Source organism: Rhinopithecus roxellana, chromosome 12, assembly GCF_007565055.1.
Source record: "Rhinopithecus roxellana isolate Shanxi Qingling chromosome 12, ASM756505v1, whole genome shotgun sequence".
In the NCBI taxonomy this organism is placed as follows: Eukaryota; Metazoa; Chordata; class Mammalia; order Primates; family Cercopithecidae; genus Rhinopithecus; species Rhinopithecus roxellana.
Genome location: NC_044560.1, coordinates 100,580,989 through 100,593,224, shown reverse-complemented (window position 1 = coordinate 100,593,224; position 12,236 = coordinate 100,580,989). Strand labels below are relative to the sequence as shown.

General features: G+C 48.8%; 1 protein-coding gene across 2 annotated transcripts in view; it reads left to right on the top strand.

Moving 5' to 3' along the window:
- The first annotated feature begins 7,082 nt into the window (after positions 1–7,082).
- TDRD12 (tudor domain containing 12) overlaps positions 7,083–12,236 on the top strand; it is a 99,739-nt gene continuing 94,585 nt past the window's right edge. The window contains exon 1 of one of the 2 annotated variants that reach the window (XM_010367009.2): positions 7,083–7,407. In XM_010367009.2, coding sequence (XP_010365311.1) covers positions 7,384–7,407 — 24 coding nt within the window. In that variant the 5' untranslated portion in view covers positions 7,083–7,383. The remainder of the gene's footprint in view (positions 7,408–12,236) is intronic. The other variant, XM_010367008.2, reaches the window with a different exon arrangement.

Below are 12,236 nucleotides of genomic sequence, written 5' to 3'. Positions count from 1 at the left end.
TTCATGCCATTCTCCTGCCTCAGCCTCCCGAGTAGCTGGGACTACAGGTGCCCACCACCATGCCGGGCTAATTTTTTTTTTTTTTTTTTTTTTTTTTTGAGATGGAGTCTCGCTCTGTCACCCAGGCTGGAGTTCAGTGGCCGGATCTCAGCTCACTGCAAGCTTCGCCTCCCGGGTTTACGCCATTCTCCTGCCTCAGCCTCCCGGGTAGCTGGGACTACAGGCGCCCGCCACCTCGCCTGGCTAGTTTTTTGTATTTTTTTAGTAGAGACGGGGTTTCACCGTGTTAGCCAGGATGGTCTTGATCTCCTGACCTCGTGATCCGCCCGTCTCGGCCTCCCAAAGTGCTGGGATTACAGGCTTGAGCCACCACGCCCAGCATTTTTTTGTATTTTTAGTAGAGACAGGGTTTCACCGTGTTAGCCAGGATTGTCTTGATCTCCTGACTTCGTGATCCGCCCACCTTGGCCTCTCAAAGTGCTGGGATTACAGGCGTGAGCCACCATACCCAGACTTTTTTTTTTTTTTTTTTTTTTGAGACGGAGTCTCCCTGTGTCGCCCAGGCCCAGGCTGGAGTGCAGTGGCCGGATCTCAGCTCACTGCAAGCTCCACCTCCCGGGTTTATGCCATTCTCCTGCCTCAGCCTCCTGAGTAGCTGGGACTACAGGCGCCCGCCACCTCGCCCGGGTAGTTTTTTGTATTCTTTAGTAGAGACGGGGTTTCACCGTATTAGCCAGGGTGGTCTCGATCTCCTGACCTTGTGATCCGCCCGTCTCAGCCTCCCAAAGTGCTAGGATTACAGACTTGAGCCACCAGGCCCGGCCGATCCTAGTTAGTATTTTAAAGAAACATAAAGCCATAACAAAAGCCATCATTGTTTCCACAGTGTTCATGAATGTAAAGAGGTTAGAAATGTAGTATTTGATTAATGATGTTTATTTTTCCTGTATTTAATATGAGTAATTTTTCATCATCTTTAAAGAGGAAGAATGTTTATTGATTAAAGGTGAGAAATGATAGTTAAGACACCAATTCCATGGCCAGATCTTTGTATCATGCATTGTACAACTGATTTCATATTTTATGAAATGCCTTAGTTTTCCTACTATAACATAAAGACAATGATGAATAAAGTTTATATGTATGATTTAATCCAGATTAGAGAACTGTATCTAGCGCTGCGGTCCTCAACCTGGGCACTTTTGCCCTAGGGAACATTTGGCTATGTCTGGAAACATTTTTGGTTGTTGAAACTGTGGGCAGAGTGAGTGGGGTGGGGGAGCATGCTACTACCATCTAGTGGGGAGAGGCCAGGAATGCAATTGAACAACCTGCAATGTGCAGTCTCACCACCCACAACAAAGAATTACCTGACCAAGGGTGAGATACCCAATCTAAAGTAAAATCTTTTTTTTTTTCAATAAATGGTTCCAATATGTAAATTTTGAGAACCACAAATACTATTATTCTGTCTGCCTTTTGGATCTACAAAAATGGGAAATTATGTTCAATTGAAAAAAAAAAAACACAAAGTTAGCTGCATGCAGTGGCTCATGCCTGTAATCCCAGAATTTTGGGAGGCTGAGGTGGGCGGATCACCTGAGGTCAGGAGTTCAAGACCAGCCTGGTCAACATGGTGAAACCCCGTCTCCTAACAATAGAAAAAACTAGCCAGGCATGGTGGCACACGCCTGTAATTCCAGCTACTTGGGAGGCTGAGGCAGGAGAATCACTTGAACCCAGGAGGCGGAGGTTGCAGTGAGCCCAGATTGCACTCCAGTCTGGGTGACAAGAGGAAAACTCTGTCTCAAAAAAACAAAAACAAAGTCTACAAAAATTATTGTTGTCTTTTGATTTGTTTTTTGAGATAGAGTCTCACTCTGCTGCCCAGGCTGGAGTGCAGTGGTGCAATCTCAGTTCACTGCAACCTCCACCTCCTGAGTTCAAGCAGTTCTCGTGCCTCAGCCTCCCAAGTAGCTGTGACCATAGGCACCTGCAACCACACCCAGCTAATTTTTGTATTTTTAGTAGAGATGGAGTTTCACCATGTTGGCCAGGTTGGTCTTGAACTCCTGACCTCAGGTGATCCGCCTGCCTCAGCCTCCCAAGGTGCCCAAGATCATAGGCCTGAGCCACCATGCCCAGCCTTGCTTTGTCTTTTGACTCTCGAAAAGGGACCTCAGTGAACACCGTGATTTTGCCAGTGAGAAAACAGAAACGCAGCTGGTTAGTGCCACGGCCAACTCCCTCTTCACTGGAGTTGCCATGGCTCAGTGGGTGATATTAGAAGATGTCATCATAAAGTAATATGACTAGTTTTTCTTCATAGAAAAGATCGTTTTCACACCACGTTTCCCTCATGTATGCTTTGTTTTGTTTTGTTTTTTGTTTTTTTTGAGATGGAGTCTCACATTGTTGTCCAGGCTGGAGTGCAGTGGCATGCTTTCGGCTCACTGCAACCTCTGCCTCTTGGGTTCAAGCGATTCTCCTGCCTCAGCCTTCTGAGTAGCTGGGATTACAGGTACGTGCCATTGCGTCTGGCTAATGGTTGTATTTTTAGCAGAGACAGGGCTTCACCGTGTTGGCCAGGCTGGTCTTGAACTTCTGACCTCAAGTGGTCCACCTACCTCTGCCTCCCAGAGTGCTGGGATTACAGGCGTGAGCCACCGCGCCTGGCCTGTAGGTTGTTGTTTTTAATCTGAATGAACCTTGTCTCCTTCCAGGAATTCCTTTTGGGAGACTTGTCACATGACTTCCTACCTATAGCAGTACCCTGCCCATATCCCGTAACCCCAAATAATATGAGCTGAAAAACTAATAGTTTTAGAACTCAGATTGCTGATGTTCATGGCATTTATGACACACAGTTTTTCTTTTCTTTTCTTTTCTTTTTTTTTTTGAGACATTCTCACTTTGTTGCCCAGGCTAGAGTGCAGTAGTACGATCTTGGCTCACTGCAACCTCTGCTTCCTGGGTTCAAGTGATTCTCCTGCCTCGGCCTTCTAGGTAGCTGGGATTACAGGCGTGAACCACCACACCCGGCTAATTTTTGTACTTTTAGTAGAGACAGGGTTTCGCCATTTGACCAGGCTGATTTCGAACTCCTGACCTCAAGTGATCCACCTGCCTCAGCCTCCCAAGGGTGCTGGGATTACAGATGTGAGCCACTGTGCTGGGCCAGAAATATTTTTAAAGTTAAAAACAATATTCAGCAGGGCATGGCGGCTCACACCTGTCATCCCAACACTTTGGGAGGCCAAGGTGGAAGAATCATTTGAGGTGTTCAAGACCTGGCTAGGCAACATAGGGAGACCACGTCTCTATAAAAAAAATTCAAAATTAGCTGGGTGGGCTGGGCATGGTGGCTCACACCTGTAATCTCAGCACTTTGGGAGGCTGAGGTGGGTGGATCACAAGGTCAGGAGTTTGAGACCAGCTTGGTCAATATAGTAAACCCCGTCTCTACTAAAAACACAAAAATTAGCTGGGTGTGGTGGCACATGGCTGTAGTCTCAGCTACTTGGGAGGCTGAGGTGAGGAATCGCTTGAACCCAGGAGGTGGAGGTTGCAGTTAGCCAAGATCGCACCACTGCACTCCAACCTGAGCGACAGAGCGAGACTGTCTCAAAAAAAAAAAAAAATAGCTGGGTATGGTGGTGCACCCCTAGAGTTTCATCTCCTCAGGAGACTGAGGTGGGAAGATCATTTGAGCCCAGGAGATAGAGGCTGCAGTGAGTAGTGATAACATTGTGCCACTCCACTCCAGCCTGGGCAACAGAGCAAGACCCTGTCTCAAAAAAAAAAAAAAAAAATCAGCACCATGAGACAGGGCGAAGCAAAAGGAAGCCTTGGGCATCTTTAAAAAAGTGTTTTCTGCTAGCGCCAGGATTGGAGGAGGGCAGGTTACAGTATAAATGCGGACCCCTTTGAACCTTGAGGAGATTGGGTAACTAAAGCCCCAGGACAGTGAGTGTTTTGACTATGGGAGGGTACTATACAAATATTTCCATTTTCTGTGAGCCATGTTGTAAAACGATTGGGAAATACCGTACTGTAGCACAGGATCTAGTCAAAGCAAAAAGGGTCTCTCCAAACTAAGAACTGGGAGAAGTCTGTATTATCCATCTTTGTGGATTGGGAACTGCTTTGGGACTTTCTGTTTAAGGTGGGGTCTTGCTATGTTGCCAAGGCTGGGTTCCAACTCCTGGCAAGGGATCCTCCCATCTCACCCTCCCAAGTAGCTGAGACTACAGGCACATGTCACTGCACCTGGCTACAAGACCTCCTGTTTATTTTATTATATATATTTTTTGAGACGGAGTCTCACTGTGTTGTCCCAGGCTGGAGTGCAGTGGCATGATCTCAGCTCACTGCGACCTCTGTCCTCCTTGCTTCAAGCGATTCTCCTGCGTTGCTGGAATTACAGGTGCCGTTCACCATGCCTGGCTCATTTTTGTATTTTTAGTAGAGACAGGGCTTCATCATATTAGCCAGGCTGGTCTCGAACTCCTGACCTCAAGTGGTCCACCCACCTCGGCCTCCCAAAGTGCTGAGATTACAGGCCTGAGCCACCTCGCCCAGCCGAGACCTCCTGTTTAAATCAGGTCCTGTCATTTTCCATCTCTTTTTGGCGAGGTCTTGAGCTTTCAGGTGAGTTGGCCATACCAGGGGCCTTGATTGGAGGTGAGGCCTTGTCAACCTAATTTCAGGAACAGGTGAACATCATGCACTTGCAGCTGTGTTTTTCTCCCGGCTGGCAGCTACACACCTTTCCTCTCCAACCATCTTGCCTGAGAGTTTAAGTGCATGTTATCTTTGGGACCTCGTGCAATCCAGTTTTCTTATAACTGCTTGCTTACATGAGCATTCTGTTCCCCAAATATGTAACTCCACAATTTCCATGCTCTCTCCAACTGTTGCAGTCTTTTGAATCTTGCTGGTTCCCTTACTAGCAAATTAACTCATTTCAACTCAGAGAGCCCTGCCAGTTGAAGGGCAGCTGGGAAGAAACCCAGGACCAGGAACCTTTCCAGAAGGTGCAGATCAAGTGGAAATGTTGCCAGGAGGCCATGAAGACCCAGGGATTTGTGGCTGACCAGGACTCTTCCTTACCACCAGGGCTTCCAGCTCACAGCATTTAACGGGTGTGGGCTGGCCTAGAGAAAGCAGGAAGACAGGGGCCCCCTGGCAGGCAACAAGGACCAACTGAAGGCCTGGCATGGTGGTTCATGCCTGTAATCCTAGCTGCTCAGGGGGCTGAGGCGGGAGGATGATGTAAGCCCAGGAGTTCGAGACCAGCCTGGGCCACACAGTGAGACCCCATCTCTACAAAAAAATTAAAAATTTTTCCAGGCGTGGTGGTGCGTGCCTGTAGTGCCAGCTACTTTAGAGGCTGAAGCTGGAGGATCAACTGATCCCAGGAATTCAAGGCTGCAGTGAGCCATGATTGTGCCACTGCACTTCAGTGTGGGCAACGGAGCCATACGCCGTCTCTTTGAAAATAAAATGATGAACTTGTAACCACCTAATGGGTTCACCTTGCCCACTGCCTAGACAGAGCCAATTTATCAAGACAGGGAATTGCAATGGAGAAAGAGTAATTCATGCAGAGCCGGCTGTGCGGGAGACTGGAGTTTTATTATTACTCAAATCAATCTCTCCGAGCATTCAAGGAACAGAGTTTTCAAAGACAATTGGGCGGGCAGGAGCTTGGGAAGTGGGGAGTGCTGATTGGCCAGGTTGAAGATGGAATCAGAGGTTGTCGGAGTTTTTCTTGCTGTTATCTGTTCCTGGTTGGGATGGCAGAACAGGTTGAGGCAGATTATCGGTGTGGGTGGTGTCAGCTGATTCACTGAGCTGATCCAAGGATTGTTGTCTCATGCTTCCCTAAAATGTATAAAACCAAGTGAGGCAGGAAAATAGGGTCTGGAGGTAGGGAACATAAGGCCGATTCACACTTCGGCTATAACGGGAAATATCGTCTCCATAGGGCATACACCCAGCAAATGACTTAGTAACTTTACTTCACCGTCTTCATTTACATCGGGCATACTCCAAACAGAAAGTATTTAAATTCACGAAAATTCTGTAACGGGGACTTTGAGCCCCTATGCTCAGGTCGGCTCCCATGCTGTGGAGTGTACTTTTTCAATAAAACCCTTCATTCCTTCCTTGCTTTGTGTGTGCGTTTGGTCAAATTCTTTCTTCAAAACACCAAGAACCTGGACACCTTCCAACTTTAACACAAGCTGTGCCCCAACCACCTCTGGCAAATGTCATTAGGACTTCCTGTGTCAGGGGCGCATGTCCTCAACCTTGGTGAATTTTTTTAATTTTTTGAGACAGAGCCTCGCTCTGTCACCCAGGCTGGGGTGCCTGGTGGCCCGATCTCAGCTCACTGAAACCTCCGCCTCCCGGGTTCAAGCGATTCTCCTGCCTCGGCCTCCCAAGTAACTGGGATTCCAGGCATGGGCCACCATGTCTGGCTAATTTTTCTATTTTTAGTAGAGACGGGGTTTCACCATGTTGACGATGCTAGTCTCCAGCTCCTAACCTTATCAGGTGATCCGCACGCCCCAGCCTCCCAAAGTGCTGGGATTACAGGCCTGAGCCACCTCGCCCTGCCAGCAAAATAAACTCTCTGAATGAACTGACACCTGTCTCACATTTTCAGGGTTCACAGGCTCTTATCAATTTTGTTTCAGAGTCAAACCATGGACTGAATTCCTTCCCAAAGTTAGTCGGGCTTCCGCCCAGGAATAAACAAGGACAGCTTAAATTAGAAGCAAGATGGAGTTGGTTAGGTCTGATTTCTTTCACCATCACAATTTCCTCAGTTACAATTTTGCAAAGGTGGTTTCCAACGGACTCAGCCACACGCGGCCCCTCTATCCCTCCAGGGAACAGGCGAATGTCCCTGCAGCCTGGGGGTTCCTGCCAGCGGCAAATGAACGAATCACGCTACCCCGAGCCGGGCCTCTTGAGGCCTCGGCCCATCAGTCCTCCCGGCCACCGCGTGGCGCTGTGCAGGGCGTTAGGCGGTTGGGTGGACCACGTGGTCTCCGACGCCTCAAGGCCTGCTCAGCCTGCGCGGGCATCCGGTCGGTGCCGGAGGCCCGAGGCCAGGCAGGCGAGGAGCCCCGTGCGAGGGGCTGTGTCACTGCCAGGACGGAGCGCGTCGCCTCAGGCCGACCCCGGGGTCCGCGAGGGCTCCTGGGGACGAGGAGTGTGGGGCATCTGCCACGGGGGACCGAGGCGCTAAACGTGGAGGGAAGGAAAGCACTCGCGGCAGGGGCCTGGCGGGGGCGGACGCGGCCAGCCTTGCCCGTGACAGCAGGGGACTTCCAGGACGAGGGGGCCCATCTGCCCTCCGGCGCCAGGAGGATGCTCCAGCTCCTGGTGCTAAAGGTGAGCGCTGCAAAGCCAGCTCCACACAGTCTCCCACACCCTGCAGAGCCTCGCACCCCCAGCCCCGCACAGCCTCCCACCCCCACCCTACACAGCACCCACCCCAGCCCCCAACCCGAGTCCCACACAGCCCCCCACACCCACTCCCCCCATCCCAGCGCTACGCATGTCCGCTTCCCACCCCAGCCCTACACAGCCTCCACATCCCCCCACGCCCACTCCCCCCAGCTCACACATCCCCCCTTGCCCACTCCCCGCCCCGCCCACACATCCTCCCACACCCACTCCCACCCCCACACACCCCCAACTCCTACCCTAGCCCCAGCTCCCACCCATTTCCTTATCCCTGCCCGCCCCACAGTCACACCCTCACCCCTGTCCCCACCCCGTCCTCATTCCCACCCCCCCACTCACACCTCCACCCCGACATTTCATCCCCCCCACACACCCCACCACCACCCCATCTCCACTCCCACCTGCACCCCAGCCGCAGCCCACCCCACCTCCACTCCACCCCCACCCCACATCACACCCCGCCTTCCCCCACCCGAGCCCTCCCCGCGCCTCCACCAGGGGGCACCCCGGGATGGGAGCTGGGGTAGAAGATGGCGTGGCCCGGGATGCACCTGGAGGAGCGTGGGATTGGCTGCCCCTCGGAATGCTTAGTCACAGGGGCCACGCGACACTGGCGTCCCCAGGGCCCCGCTCTCCGTACTCCACGGGGCCCTCAGGCTCGGCGCTTGGACAGGGTCGGGTGGCCCGGGCAGCCCCTCGCCATGGTTCCCGGCTTCCCTCGTGCCCCGGGTCTGTCGTCCTCTCTACTCACCGCGCGGGCTGTGTGGGCGATGTACTAGTCCCCGGGGAAGGGACGCCCTTGCTTTTCCGCCTTGGAGTTCGGTGAGGGCTCACTGGTGAAGGGGAAGGCGTTGCTAGAGGAAGGAGCTGACAGGCCAGAGCAGAGGAGTGGATGTGGGTTATTGGAGAAAGGAAATCGCAATCACTTGAAAATCACACTTAAGTGGGCCCAGGAGCGGGACTAGCAAATTGTGAGATTATTTTATTTTATTATTTCTTTATTTTTTGAGACAGTTTCGCTCTTGTTGCCCAGGCTGGAGTGCAATGGTGTGACCTCAGCTCACTGCAGTCTCCGCTTCCCGGGTTCCCTGCCTCAGCCTCCCAAGTAGCTGGGATTACAGGCGCCCACCACCGCACCTGGCTAATTTTTGTATTTTTAGTAGAGACAGGGTTTCACCACGTTGGCCAGGCTGTTCTCGAACTCCTGACCTCAGGTGATCCACCTGCCTCGGCCTCCCAAAGTGCTGGGATTACAGGCGTGAGCCACCGCGCCTGGCCTGTTTTATTTTTTACAGAGACAAGGTCTTGTGTTGCCTAGGCTGGTCTGGAACGCCTGGCCTCAAGTGATCATCCCACCTCAACCTCCCAAAGTCCTGGGATTACAGGCGGGAGCCACCGCCCCTGGCCCAGTGGTGCGATTTTTTTTTTTTTTTTTTTTTTGAGACGGAGTCTTGTTTAGTCGCCCAAGCTGGAGTGCAGTGGCGTGATCTTGGCTCACTGCAAGCTCCACCTCCCGGGTTCACACCATTCTCCTGCCTCAGCCTCCCAAGTAGCTGAGACTACAGGTGCCCACCACCACTCCCGGCTATTTATTTTTTGTATTTTTAGTAGAGACGGGGTTTCACCTTGTTAGCCAGCATGGTCTCGATCTCCTGACCTCGTGATCCATCCACCTTGGTCTCCCAAAGTGCTGGGATTACAGGCGTGAGCTACCGCGCCCGGCCAGTGCAATTTTTAAAACCAGCACTCTCCTTCTCTTACTTGATGTCTTGTGTAATCTCTCTGAACAAAGATTCACAAGCGTTTGAGGAAACTGACTCTTACAGAGAATTTGCCCCGAGACTTTTAGGGGTTCAGATCCCCCTGGCAAGCTCTTCACCCCCAGTCAGATGTAGTCCATCAGTCCTAAGGATGCTAGTCCGATTTCTCCTTTAGAAGAGACAGGGCTCTTCCAGGGCTGCACATCCTGACAGGTGCACAACCATCCAGGGAGAACTTTGACGGCAGGAGCTGGACTTCCTGCTTTCTGTTAGGGAACCCCTTTCCTCTCAGTTGGGCCCAGGAACCCTTTTATTTACCTGCTCAACTCTGATCTGTCCCCACTTACGGCCCTCACCCAGCTCACCCCCCTGAGCAAATTCTGTCCTGAATAGGAGTGTCTCCCCAAGTGCGGTGCGGGTACCACCTGTCCTGCAGATGAAGTTAGCTTTTACAGGGATGAAATATTTTTCCCCCGTGTATCCATCAACAGATGATTGGGTAAATGGAAGGTGGTTTGTACATATACAATGGAATATTATTTAGTCTTAAATATCTGAGAAATCTTTGCCTGACTTGCAGTCACGAAGATTTTTTCCCATATGTATCCTTTTATTATTTTTTTTAATTTTTTTTTTTTGAAATGGAGTCTTGCTCTGTTGCCCAGGCTGGAGTGCAGTGGAGCAATCTCGGCTCACTGCAACCTCTGCCTCCCGAGTTCAAGCGATTCTCCTACTTCAGCCTCCTGAGTAACTGGGATTACAGGCGCGTGCCACTGCAGCCAGCTAATTTTTTATATTTTTGGTAGAGACGGGGGTTTCACCATCTGGTATCCAACTCCTGACCTCAAGTGATCTGCCTTCCTCAACCTCCCAAATTGCTGGGATTACAGGCATGAACTGCACCTGGACCCCCATGTATCCTTTTAGAAGTTTTATAATTTTATATTTTACATTTAGAGATATGATCTGAGTTAATTTTTGTATATGGTGCGAGGAATGGCTGAAGTTTCATTTCTTTGCACACGATTATCTAACTGATGACTATCCTTCCTCCTTTGTGTCTTATCAAAAATCAATTGACTATATGTGTGATTATATTCCTGCTATATTGATTTATGTACAATACTACACTGTCTTATTACTGTAGCTTTATAGGTAACTCTTGAAGTCAGGTGATATGAGTCTTCCATCTATATTCTTTTTCAGAATTGTTCTAGTTCCTTGGCTTTTCTAATATGCATTTTGTAATTGCTTGTTGAGTCTACCAAAAAAAAAAAAAAAAGAAGAAAAAAAGCTCTGCTGGAATGGAGTTGTGTTTATAGATGGGTTCAGAGAAAATACATTAATCCATGAACACAGTATATCTATACTTATTTAGGTCTTCTTTCATTTCTTTCCATCAGTGTTTTATAACTTTCAGCATAGGAATTTTGCACATATTTTTAAGATTTAAACCTTTAAGTAATTACTGGGTTTTGTTTTTCAGTAAAAGACACAGGGTCTTGCTGTGTTGGCCAGGCTGGAGCGCAGTTCTGTAATCACAACTTACTGCAACCTCAAACTTCTGGGCTCAAGGGATCCTCCTGCCCCAGCCTCCTGAGTAGCTGGGACTAAAAGCATTTGCCCCCACTCCTAGCTAATTTAAAAAATTTTTGTTTTAGAGACAGGGTCTCACTGTGTTGCCCAGGCTGGTGTCTCAAACTCCTGGGCTCAAGCAATCCTCCCACCTCAGCCTCCCAAAGTACTGGGATTACAGGAGTGAGTCACCACTCCCAGCCTTTTTGTAATTTTCAATTTCCAATATCCATTTCTGGAATATAGTAATACGATTAAATTATTGTTTTTTAATTTAATTTTAAGTTCCAGGATACAAGTGCAGGACGTGCAGGTTTGTTACATAGATAGACGTGTGCCATGGTGGTTTACTGCAGCTATCAACCCATCATCTAGTTATTAAGCCCCACGTGTATTAGTTATTTATCCTGATACTCTCCCTCCCCTCTGCCCCACAGGCCCCAGTGTGTGATTACCCTCCCTGTGTCCATGTGTCCTCATTGTTCAGCTCCTGTTTATAAGTGAGAACATATGGTGTTTGGTTTTCTGTTCCAGTGTTAGTTTGCTGAGGATAATGGCTTCCAGCTTCATCCATGACCCAGCAAAGGACATTATCTTGTTCCTTTTAATGGTTACATAGTATTCCATGATGTATATGTACCACATTTTCTTTTTCCAGTCTATCACTGATGGGCATTTGGGTTGATTCCAAGTCTTTGCTATTGTGGCTAGTGCTACAATGAACATACGCATGCATGTCTTTATAACAGAATGATTGATATTCCTTTGGGTATGTACCTAGTAATGGAATTGCTGGGTCAAATGGTTTCTCTAGTTCTAGATCTTTGAGGAATCGCCACACTGCCTTCCACAAATGGTTGAATTAATTTACACTCCCACCAACAGTGTAAAAGCATTCCCATTTCTCCACAGCCTCGCCAGCCATCTGTTGTTTCTTAACTTTTTAATAATATGCCATTCTGACTGGCATGAGATGGTATCTCATTGTGGTTTTGATTTGCATTTCTCTAATGATCAGTGATGTTGAGCTTTTTTTAATGTTTGTTGGCCGCATAAAGATCTTCTTTTGAGAAGTGTCTGTTCACATGCTTTGCCCACTTTTTCATGGGATTGTTTTTTTTCTTGTAAATTTGTTTCAGTTCTTTATAGATTCTGGATATTAGACCTTTGTCGGATGGAAAGACTGCAAAAATTTTCTCCCATTCTGTAGGCTTTCTGTTAACTCTGATGATAGTTTCTTTTGCTCTACAGAAGCTCTTTAGTTTAATTCAATCTCATTTGTCAATTTTTGCTTTTGTTGCAATTGCTTTTGATGTTTTTGTCATGAAATCTTTGCCATTGACTATGTGTTGAATGGTATTGCCTAGATTTTCTTTTTCTTTCTTTTTTTTTTTTTTGAGATGGAGTCTCGCTCTGTTG